The sequence below is a fragment of the Neofelis nebulosa genome, chromosome 18 (genome assembly GCF_028018385.1).
Source record: "Neofelis nebulosa isolate mNeoNeb1 chromosome 18, mNeoNeb1.pri, whole genome shotgun sequence".
NCBI classification, from domain to species: domain Eukaryota; kingdom Metazoa; phylum Chordata; class Mammalia; order Carnivora; family Felidae; genus Neofelis; species Neofelis nebulosa.
The window spans coordinates 15,849,805-15,862,445 of NC_080799.1; the positions used below are offsets into that span (position 1 = coordinate 15,849,805).

General features: G+C 38.7%; 1 protein-coding gene across 7 annotated transcripts in view; it reads right to left on the reverse strand.

Annotated features, from left to right (window-relative positions):
• The window catches only part of CRCP (CGRP receptor component), a 47,323-nt gene that overhangs the window by 12,318 nt on the left and 22,364 nt on the right, over positions 1 to 12,641 (reverse strand). For 3 of the 7 annotated variants that reach the window (XM_058712080.1, XM_058712079.1, XM_058712078.1), the window contains one exon: positions 10,268 to 10,364. The exons of the other annotated variants lie outside the window; for them this stretch is intronic. In XM_058712080.1, coding sequence (XP_058568063.1) covers positions 10,268 to 10,347 — 80 coding nt within the window. In that variant the 5' untranslated portion in view covers positions 10,348 to 10,364. The remainder of the gene's footprint in view (positions 1 to 10,267; positions 10,365 to 12,641) is intronic. 7 annotated transcript variants of the gene reach the window in all.

Sequence of the window (12,641 nt, forward strand, 5' to 3'; positions counted from 1 at the left end):
ACATCCCAAAGTGGTCTGTCCTTCCCAACAAACCAGCTCCATTCTCTGTACTTTTCACTTTGGTAAAGAAGCAAACACCCAGTCCAGAAACCTGAGGGTCATCCCTACTATGCCTTATATTGCATTCATCTTTGTATCCCCTAAAACAGAGACAAAGCTGCCATGAGATCGATGTAGGTAGAGGATAATTAAAGAAAGAGCTAAGGCAGGTCTGACTTTCAGAAGAAGTGAAAACTGTTGATCACTGGGAAGACCTGGGGCAGGATTTCATGCTTTGAAAGCAGACAAGCTAACTCCAGAAACTAGGGAAACCTGACAACCCATCCATCTACTCTGAGCTTTGCTGGCCAGAAGTACATTTCCCAAATACATTGCCAAACACCAAGAGTAATCTGTGTACAGAAGAGTTCCTTTTAGGGACTCAAAGTTATTTACAAACCTACCTAAGCTGAGTCTCAATGGCAAGTTCTTCTTCTATTCCTGGCAGACATAGCTGTACATCTTAGGGAGAGAATCTCAGGATGAGACCTGGGGCTGCAAGCCAGGCGCTTCAGGGAGCCTTGGTCAGTTAAGCGTCCGACTTTGGCTCAGGTCATGATCTCATGGTCCATGAGTTCGAGTCCCACGTCAGGCTCTGTGCTGACAGCTCAGAGCCTAGAACCTGCTTCAGATTCTGTGTCTTCTTCTCTCTGCCCCTCCCCCACTCTCTCTCTTTCAAAAATAAACATTAAAGAAAAATTTTTAAATAAAAAAATTTAAAAAAGAACTAAATGCCTCAAGCAAAAATTAAATTATTAAGGAACCAAATGCTTTGGGTGGGGTAACCATGCTATAGAAAACAACATAGGACTTGGGACACCTCGGTGGTTCAGTCGGTTAAGCGTCCAACTTTGGCTCAAGGCATGATCTCGCAGTTCAAGGGTTTGAGCCCTGCATCAGGCTCTGTGCTGACAGCTCAGTGCCCGGAGACTGCTTCGGATTCTGTGTCTCCCTGTCTCTCTTGCCCTCCCCACTCGCACTCTGTTTCTCTCTCTCAAAAATAAACACTAAAAAATAAAAAAAAGAAAAAAAGAAAATAACATAGGACTTGGTTTTAAAGTGACTTCAAGTTGAGTCTCACTACTACCATTTTGCTGAATAAAGCTATGAAGTAAAATAAAACATAGTTCCTTCTATGTCCCCAAGGACTCTAGTAGTGGAGGTATTTAAATTAATAAAGCTCAGTTTTGGACCATGAGAACTTGACAATTCAAGGCTATTCTCTTGAATCTCCTCTCCCTGAGAGAATAGTAGAGAAAAACTCTACTAGAGAATATGCAGATGTAAGGATTAAAAAGCACTTAAGCAGTTTCTGTTACAAATGTGATTCTTGTCTTAAACCACCCTGGCTAGCATAAGATAGTCCAGGTCTCCACGGCATATGGCAAGCAACCCTCTGAGCCCTAAGTACTGAGGCCAATGAAAGCCAAAGGGCTGCAATGGTTGGTTACTGTCTCCAGGAGTCAAGCCCCAGCTACAGAGAAAGAAGCCTGCCAGCCCCCTCTACTGGTTGTTTGTAGAACAACACTGCCTGCAGCTTTTGCTTCTTGCAGTCATTGATAACCTATGCAAAAACCCTGGCACATGATTTGTCCCAATAATAAACCATTTAATGAAAGGCAGGCACCAAAAGGTCACAAAGGAATTTATAAATCCAATTTAGGATCACAAATGGAAAAAAGACACTTCTCTGAATATTACAATCTGTTTTAAATTTACATAGATTATGTCCAATCATGAATCAGCTTGCAAGACAATTCCCATTTGTGCGTTTCTTTCTTTTCTTTTTTTTAAAGATTAAACTATATGCCCAACTCTTGCATTCATGACCCCGAGATCAAAAGGCACATGCTCTACTGAGCCAGCCAGGCACCTCATTTATGGATATGTCAAATGGTAGCCAGGTACATTTTTGTAGCAGAAAAGATGTAGGGATGGGGAAACAACACACCAGACTGATAAACAGCTAAGAAGAGATCTTAAAAATCAATAATCAGGACTTGTGTTATAGACAAGATAGAGTGAGACCACTAAAGCCAATCTTTCTGCTGATCATAACAAAAAATGAAAAAAAACAAAAAAAAACAAAACAGGACAGACTACAAAAGGAATAACCTAAGGACTCGGAAAAGCATACAGAAGTAGGTGGACCAGGCAGAGAAACAAAACTTGAAGGGCTAGCTGGTGTGGCGGGTGGATGTGAGTTTCTTCCGCTTTGTTTTCTCTTTTCTTTCACAGCCTTGATCCTCAGAACTATGGCAGTAGCTCCACAAGCAGCTGAAACTCCAAGAGAAATTCCATCTTTCCAGCCATAAGACTGGAAAAAGGGGCCCCTGCAACCTAGTAATCTGAAATTCACAACACAAGGGCAACTCCTCAGGGAGGCCTGGCAGCGAAGGTAGCCAGGAGGAGAGTCCCAATGGTCCAGAGTGCCAACTAATATCTCCCCCTCCTTCCTCTTTATTTCTCCCTGTTTTGCCCCAAAAGTAACACCAGTAACAACTGTATGTGGGCAGCTAAAACTGTGAGAGAAATCCAGTACTGTGGCCAGAGAACCAAAAGAGGGGGCTCAAGTAGGTCAGAGAGTATGGCGGCAATGCCAGAGAAGTGACCTAGAGAAGGGGATTCTCCTAAGTTTGAACATTCATCAGCACAAACCCTAGGTTCAGCCTCAGCTCTTCACTGAGGAGTGAACAAGTTAAACCACCACTCGTCTCATTTGCAAAAAAGATCTAAAGCAGCAGATCAAAGGTTTTAAAAACTAAACTGACACTGAAATCCTCACCCATGGAAGGCAAGAGACTTGAGGTGTGAACCTAACTGGGTTGATGGACTGCTAAAAGAAACAACAACAAAAAAACAACATTACCCAGAGGCTTTTAACAGGACCCAGAGTCTAAACAATATGACATTCAAAAAGTCCAGGATATAATAGAAAATTACCTCAATGAGAAGAAAATACAACTCATTCTCAAGGGAAAAGATAATCAACAGATACCAAACCTATAATAACCCATACACTGGAATTATCAAAGACTTTAAAGTAACTATTATAATAATATTCTTAAAATGAATGGAATATTAGAAGTCCTCAGGAGACAAAAATTATAAATAATAAACAAACAGTAATTTTAAAACTAAAAAACATAATGCAGGAAATAAAAAATTTGCTGGCTGGGCTTAGAAACAAAATGGAGATGACACAAGAGTCTGTGAACTTAGATCAGTATGAAGTATCTTGTTTGAACAACAAAGAGGGAGAGGGAAAGGAAAAAAAGAAACTGAACAGAGAGGATTCAGGGAAAATGGCAGAGCGGGAAGAACCAGGAATCTGCCTCTCCACCAGCTAGACAAAAACGGTCTATAGACAACTAGATCTAAATGTAAAATGCAAAACTATAAACAGTCCTAGAAGATAACGCAGCAAAAAACCTAGATAATCTTGAATTTGGTGATGACTTTTCAGCTAAAACACCAAAGGCACGATCCATGAAAGAAATAATTAATAAAGTGGACTTCATTAAAATTAAATAAAAACATTCGCTCTGTGAAACACAACATCAGAAAAATGAGAAAACAAACCACAGACTAGGAGAAAATATTTACAAAAGACAGGATAAAGTACTGATGTCCAAAACATACAACAAATTCTTAAAACTTAATAAGAAAACCCAATTGAAAAATGGCTAAGACCTGAACAAATACCTCATCAAAAAGATTCAGAGATGGCAAAGAGGCATGCAAAAAGATGCTCCACATTATGTCATTAAGGAAATGCAAGTTAAAATGAGACATTACACATCTAATTAGAATGGCCAAAATCCAGAACACTAACATCACCAGAACACTAACATAACACTAACAATCAAATGCTGGTGAGGACTGGAGCCAAGAGAAACTCTTTCATTGATGGTGAGGATGAAGATACAGCCATTTTGGAAGACAGTCTTGGTTAGCCGTATTCTTACCATCAATCCACTGCACTCCTTGGTATTTACCCAAAGGAGCTGAAAACTTGCATCGGCAAAAAACTCTGCACACAAATGTTTATAACAGGATTTTTGGATAACTGCCCAAACTTGGAAGCAACCAAGATGTCTTTTAGTGGGTAATGGATACACAAACTGTGGTACATTCAGACAATGGAATATTATTCACTGTTATAGAGAAATGAGCTTTGAAACCATAAAAAGACATGGAGGAAGTTTAAAATGCATGTTACTAAGTGAAAGAAGACAATCTGAAAAAAACTATATACTGTATGATTCCAACTACATGACATTCTGAAAGCAAAACTACATTTCTGACAGTAAAAAGAACAGTGGTTACCAGGGGTTATGTGTGGGGAGGGAGGGATTAATAGGTGGAGCACAGGGGATTTCTAGGTCAGTGAAAACACTCTATAGGACACTGCAACAGTGGATACAAGTCATTATACATTTGTCCAAACACACAGAATGTGTAACTCTTAGAGTGAACCCCAATGTAAACTATGGACTTTAGGTGATATTGATGTGTCAATGGAGGTTCATCGATTGTAACATATTTACCAATCTGATGGGGGATGTTGATAATGGGAGGGAGGCTATGCACCTGTTGAGGAAGGGGTATATGGGAAATCTCTGTATCTTCCCCTTAATTTTGCTGTTAACCTAAAAGTGATGTAAAAATATAAAGCCTCAATTAAAAAAAAAAAAAGAAAAAAAGAAAAAGAACAGAGATGATTCTAAGAAGGTACCAGGAATCTGTCTCCCCATCTAGACAACACCTGTACTGGTAGGATCTGTCTGATGTAACTATTTTGGAATTCTGGAGCCCGTTAAAAGCTTACAACTTCCAGGCTAAGGCTTGGAAAGTAAACTTAATTTTGGTCGATTTCAGACCTTGGCACAGTGCCAGCTACCCATCCTCCAATTCTACTGGATTGGCTGCATCAGCGTTCCTGCAGCAGCTTGCATACAGCTTCCTGAAGCCAGAGAGGGCTGATTTCTCATCAGAAACTTTGAAGGCCAGAAGGCAGTGGGCCAAAATATTCAAAGTGCTAAAACAAAAAGAACTCTCAAGTAAGAATCCTATATCCAGAAAAACTATCCTTCAAAACTGAAGAAACAATTAAGACATTTCCTGTGAAACAAATGCTAAGTAAACCAGACTTACCCTGGAAGAATCACTCAACAACGTTGTGCAGTATGAAGTGAAAGGCTACACAGTAAATCAAAGCTGCATGAACAATGAAAGAACCTCATAAAGGTAAACACATGGACAATTATAAAGGCTAGTATTATGGTAACAGCAGTTTGTAACTCCACTTTTTGCTTTCTACAAAATTCAAGATGATTTAAAATACTTATGAGTTTATGTTTGGGGCATATAATGTACAAAGATGTGATTCTGTTTTATCAGCAACTGAAAAGGATGGGGAAGGAGCAGAATTTTTGTATGTTATTGAAGTTAAACTAGTATAAACTCAAATTAAAGTGTTATAATTTTAGGATGTTAAACCAGTGGCTGAGGCAGGAGGTTGGGGGAATTAGGAGTTACTGTCTAATGAGTATAGCATTTCAGTTTTGCAAGATGAAAAGAGTTATGAAGATTGATGGTGGTGATGGCTACACAATATTATGAATGTATTTAATACACGAAACTGTACATCTAAAAATGGTTGAAATGGTAAATTTTATGTTATGTGTATTTTACCACAACAAAAAATTGGGCGGGAGGCGGGGAGGTGGAGGGGTGAAGTGATCTACTTTCCCCATGCCATTTCCCAGACTATATCATTTAGTGAGTATAAGTACCATCATAAAATATGAGGGAAATAGAGAATGATATACCATGCAAATATTAATTTAAAAGTACACATTAAACTAAGTTTAACTAATGAAATTAAAATAGTACATCAAACTATATTATTGTACCACCTAAAATCATCTCACTCACCATGGCATTACCTGTATCACACTTGAAAGACACTGGTTTCATAATTTCTAAAGGTGTTTGGCACCAAATTCTCAGACTCTCTCACCTCTCAATAAGAATCCATTCAATGGACTCATTTCGGTTAAAATGGCTGCTCTGATGGGAAAGACATTTCTGGGAATCCAGCAAACCAGATTCTCAGTTCTGAGGTTTCAAAGACAAGGCCTGATGACACAAGAGTTGAAATGTTGCCAGAAGCACCCTCAGCCACTAAAGGATGGTTGGAGAGAATATAGGTGGCATAAGAGGAGATCTGAATCGGAGGATGGCCTTTCCACTTTTCCCCCAGGAAAAGTTCAGTGTATCAAGCTTCAGAATCATTCAGCAAAAGACTTGTAAAGGACACTGAATTTTGTCTATGCCTGTGAGATGAAGTCAATTAAAAGGAGGTATTATAAAATGGCACTGCCCAACATGCTGTGGTAGGGTCCCCTCCCTAAGGAAAGAAAAAAAAACCGCAAGGCAACCTGGCTATATGCATATGTGACAACATCCCTCATGATCTTGTACCATCAGACCACTTAATCAGACTGCATGTTTGTGTGTTACCATATATGGGAGACAAAGAAGTAAAAAATATATTAAAACAACCACACCACATGGCGTTTAGGGCTCACTTATTCGGGTATGAACCCAACTGGGTGGTGCCGACAGGAATAAAGTTGCTTCCTGGAAAGAAAAGCCTCGGTGTCACAACTCTCTGTGCAAGAATCCTTCTCCATTACTTGGGGGCTCACGCCCGGGATTCGGAGACACGTGTTTCCACCTCCTTTGCCATTGGAGATACGAACATCAGAGCATGGGTGAGGCAGCCTTCCCTGGCACCTTGCTCTACTCTTTGCCATAGGCTTGGCCAAGGCTGCTCCAGCCAGCTAAAAATGTGGCGAGAGTTTTCTGTTAGCACTCACCTTCCTTTTGTGGATAGGATACTTCGTTGGTACCAACATGGGGAAACAATGGCCATAAGAGACTAGAAAATTTAGATCCCCACCAATCTTATAGTAAAACAAAATACCCCAGTCCTACTACCAGGGTTTGGCTCCTCAAAAGCTCAATTATTGGGAAAAACTGTCTTGCCTGGTGGGGAAAAAGTTCATCGTCATCTCTGTTAAAAACTTAACATGCCTATGCCAAAGATTTTATAACTCAACTGGCCAGAAAACCCCATGGTGGGGGACTCCAGATCACCTTAAGACAGATCCCCACCCCTTGTCTAACTTCTCTCATCTCTGAGAGGCCTGGGACAGTGTCAACGCAGCCATCAAATGGCAAACTCCAGGTGGACTATACTAGATATATGAAAGGACAGCCTATATAGTACTTCCCTCAGGCTGGTCATGGTCATGTGTGCTGGAAACTATTCATCCATCTTTCTTCCTGCTCCCACTTGCCAGAGAAAAACATTTGGAAATCCAAGTGTATGGGGACAGCGAGACTCCAAAAAAAGCAGCATGCCTTACAAACTGGCAATTAAAAAGACGATAAATGGCCTCCTGAGCGTATAATCCAGTATGGTGGTCCTGCCACCCGGGCAGAGGATGGGTCCTTGGGCTACCACACTCCCATTTACATGCTAAACTGCATAATTAGACTACAAGCAGTTATAAAAATTACAACCAATAAAACTGCCAGAGCTCTTAACTTACGAGACAAGTAGCAAGCCAAAATACACAAAGCCCTATCTATCATAATCTCTTGGCCTTAGATTACCTGCTTGCTTCTGGCAGAAAAGTTTAACCTACGCAACTGCTGCCTACAGAGAAATAAGGAAAACAAAAGTCATAAAAGAGATCACAAATCAAATAAAAAGAATTGTTCATGTCCCCATCCAGACCTGAAACGGTTAAAACCCCAGGGAGTTATTTGGAAAATGGTTTTCAACTTTTGGGGGATTCAAAACTCTCATAAAAATTATCCTCCTAATTCTGGGAGGTTGCTTAATCCTACCTTGCTTATTAGCTCCACTGGTAGTACGTTCTTTCTCCAGCCTCACTAAGGCCATGATTAAAAAAAAAAAGATAGCCACTCATGTAATGATGTTATAAAAATATAAACCTCTAAACCAAGATGATGCTCTTTGACCCAAAACAGCATCAAAAGGGGGAATGTGGTAGGGTCCCTCCCTAAGGAAAAAAACCTCAAGGCAACCTGGCTATATGCGTACGTGACACCATCCCCCACGACCTTGTAACATCAGACCACTTAATCAGACTGCATGTTTGTGTGTTACCATATATGGGAGACAAAGAAGTAAAAAATATATAAAAAAAAACTACGCCACGTGGGGCTCAGTTCTTCGGGTACGAACCCAACTGAGCAGTGCTGGCAGGAATAAAGTTGCTTCCTGGAAAGAAAAGCTTCAGTGTCACGACTCTCTGTGAGAGAATCCTGCTATAATGCCAGCCACCACCTACACACGGCTACTCCTACCTACATTTAATTAAAATTAAATGACTCTACAAATGCAGTTCCTCCTTTGCACAAGCCACATTTCCAGTGAGCAACAGCTACAAGTGGCTAAAAGCTACTGTATAGGACAGACCAGACGTATATTTCTATCACTGCAGAAGGTTCCCCTGAATGGGACTGCTCTGTGGTCTTTACTGATCAACAGTCATGTTAGAAGAAAATACAGTCATGTGACAAGGTGCAGTGGAGCTGAAACTGCAAGTGACAATCAAAGTAGATCTAGAGGAAAAGCAATACATCATTTTCTTTCTCCCCAGTCCTGATCCCCTATTTGTATTTTGTTGTCCAGAGCTTTTTGTGTCAACAGGGTTGGACATACTCCACTTAAGGAGCTAAGAGTGACAAGCATATAGATTATTTGGGAAATAATAAAAAGTTTGTGGGGCACCTGGGTGGCTCAGTCGATTGAACATCCAAATTCAGCTCAGGTCATGATCTCACCATTCGTGAGTTCAAGCCCTGTGGGGGGCTCTGTGCTGACAGTGGAGAGCCTGCTTCGGATTCTGCGTCTCCCTTTCTCTCTGCTCCTCCCCCACTCACACTCTGTCTCTCTCAAAAATAAATAAACATAAAAAAAAAAAAAGAACAGAGCCTTGGGAACCTATAGAACCATTATTAAAGTTCTAACAGTTGTCTTTGGAGTTCCAGAAAGAAAAGAGAAAGAGAATGGGGTAGAAAAAAATACTTCAAAATAATGGTTCAAAGCCTTACAAATTTGGTAAGAAACAAAAATTTATGTAATCAAGAAGCTCAGCAAAGATAAACTTAAAAAAAAAATCAAAATCAGATTTTTGAAGACCAGAGAAAAGAAATAATACTAAAAGCAACTAGAGGAAAGTAATACATTACACATTGCGTGACCACAGATTACTCATCAGAAATCGTGATAGTTAGACTGAAATAACATCTTTAAAGTGCTAAAAGACCAATTAACCTATGACACTATCCTTCAGGAATGAAAGAAAATAACATTCTCAATTGAAAGAAAACTAAGAAAATTCGTAGCAGCAGATTTGTTCTAAAAGAAATGTTAATGGAAGTTCTTCAGGCTGAAGTAAATGATGAGAAATAAACATGGGACTTCAGAAATGAATGAAGAATGGGGTGCCTGGGTGGCTCAGTAGGTTAGGTGTCCGACTTGGGCTCAGGTCATGATCTCACGGTTTGTGAGTTTGAGCCTGTGTCAGGCTCTGTGTTGACAGCTCAGCACACAGCCCGCTTGCAGATTCTCTGTCCCCTTCTCTCTCTGCTCCTCCCCTGTCATGTGCTCTCTCTCTCAAAAACAGACATTTAAAAAAAAAAAAAAAAAAGAAGAAATGAATAAAGAGCAAAATAAATGGTAAAATTCTGGGTAAACATAAAAGACTATTTTATCCTCCTAAATTCTTTAAAATATGTAAAAGTATATAAAGTAAATGTTGAAACACAGCTAAATACTAATTTCAATGATGTAGATATAATAAATACAACATAAAAGGGAGAAGTTAAGAGTCTTACATATAGTTTACTGACAGTGATAAAATACTAACTTTATCCTGACTGTAAACGAATAGGTATATAGATTGCTATCCCTACAGCAAAATATATGAAAAGATATAGCCAAAAAGCAAAAAGACACATTTTTAAAGACTAAGGAACAAGAACCATATGAACACCTCAACAGACACAGAAAAAGCAACTGACAAAATTCAATATCCAGTGATGATAAAAAATCCCACCAAACTGAACTTCCTACACCTGGTAAAGAGCATCCATGAAAAACTTAAGCTAACGTACTTACTGGTAAATAACTGAAAGCCTTCCCATAACATCAGGAACAAGGTAGGGATGTCTGCTCTTATCACTCCTGTCCAACATCATACATCAACATCATGGTCCTAGCCAGAGCATGAGACAGGAAAAAGAAATAAAGGCAAAATGATTTGAAAAAAATAAAAGTCTGTATCCACAAATATCATGATTGTCTACACAGAACAATCACAAGGAACGTGCTAAAAAATAAAAAAGCCCCTGGTATTAGTAAATGGATTTAGCAAGGTTGTACAGCATAAGATCAATACAGACAAATCAGGCGTATTTCTCTACATTAGCAATGAACATCTAGAAATCAGTGTTATTTAAAATAGCACCAAAAATTATTAAATACATAGGTATAATCTAATAAATTGTGCAGAACCTGTATGCTGAACCACAAAAACAGTGATGAATGAAATTAAACTCCTAAATAAATGGAGAGATACACTGTTTTCATGGATTGGAAGACTCAATATTCATATCAATTCTCCCTCAAAACTGATATATACATGTAATACAATCCCAATCAGAATCTCAGCAGGATCTGTTCTAGATATCAATAAGATGATTTGAAAATTTATATAAAAAGGCAAAGGAACCAGAAAAGCCAAAACAATTTTGAAAAGAACGAAGTTGAAGAACTTATACTATTTGATTTCAACACTTACTACAAAGCTTCAGTGATTAAGACAGTGTGACACTGGCAAAAGAAGAGACACATAGATCAATGGAACAGATTACAGAATGAAGTGACAGTATCAACAGATGACTTACAAAACTGCAAAGGCAATTCAACAAAGAAAGGGTGGTCTTTTCAACAAATGTTATTGAAACACTGAAATTTGCAGGCGCACGCGCGCACACACACACACACACACACACACACTGAATCTCAACCCTTATCTCACAACATACCCTCAAAATCAACTCAAATGGATCATTTCTAGAAGAAAACACAAGAGAAAAATCTTTGTAACCCTGGATATGGCAGTTTTTACACAAAATATTAAAGGCAGGATGCATAAGAGAAGAAAGAATAGATAAATTTGACTCCATCAAAACCTTGTGTTCTGAGATAGTGTTAAGAGAATGAAAAGACAAACCACAAATTGGACAGAATATCTGCAAATTACATACTGAACAAAAGACTTATATCCAGAATATACAAAGAACTGTCAAAATTATGTAATAAAAACAAAATAATGGGCAAAATATTTAAATAGACATTTCATCCAAGATATGTAAAATAAAACACTCATTCATTACCAAGAAAATGTAATTAAAACCACAATGAGATACCCCTTCAAACCAATATAAACAGCTAAAATAAAAATTACTAAAAATACGAAGTACTCGTGGAACTCTCTTACATTGACTAGAGAGCATGCAGAATAGTGCAGTCACTTTAGAAAAGAGTTTGGCAGTTTCTTAGAGTTAAACTTATTCTCACACAAAAACACAGATGGTGTGTTTACAGTAGCTGCATAATTGCCAAAAACTGGAAACATCTTAAATGTCTTTCAATTGATGAGTGAATAAACAAACTGCAGTATAGCCATACACTGGAATACTACTTAGCAATAAAACGGAATAAATGCACAACAATGTGGATAAAGCACAAATGCAGTATGCAAATGTAGGAAGACACACTCAAAATGCTATATACTACATTATTTCATTTACATGATTTCTGGAAAGGGCAAACTCATAGGAAAAAAAACAGATCAACTGCCAAGCACTGAGCACAGGGAAAGGCATTAATTACAAAAGACATAAGGAGATAATTTCTGGGGGTGATGAAACTGATCTGCCATACACATGAATTGCTTATATATTAATGACAAGATAAATCATTTGAAAAGAAATATTTATAGGAATCCAGTGTTACTCTAAAATTTCTGGGAGTGAAAAATTTTCTTGACAGGCTGTTGGAAGAGTAGCTATGTTATTTTTCCCCAGAAGAAAAAGTTCCTTCTCAACACCCAAACAAGGACAACCACAGGGCTCACTGGGTCTACTATCTTTATACACACACTTAACTAGCTTTCTCAGAAAAACAACATGAAACTTTGGGTAAGCTGTACCACTCACTCTGTGACTGATCTGGGGCACATATGTAACTTATCTCAACCTCAGCCCACTAATCTGAGTAAACACTCAGATTTACTGAGTAATCAGTAAAACACTGAGTTGGCTGTCAGGATTAAGTGAGGCAGTTTATATAAAATAGCCAAAGCCTTACTTTTCCTACACTTAGACTTTGTCTTCTCACCTTCCCTTTCCCTCATATTCTATAGAAACATTTCCATTGGAAGTTAGTCTATTCTCAGAGCTAAACTCCAATTTCTGAACCATCTGGT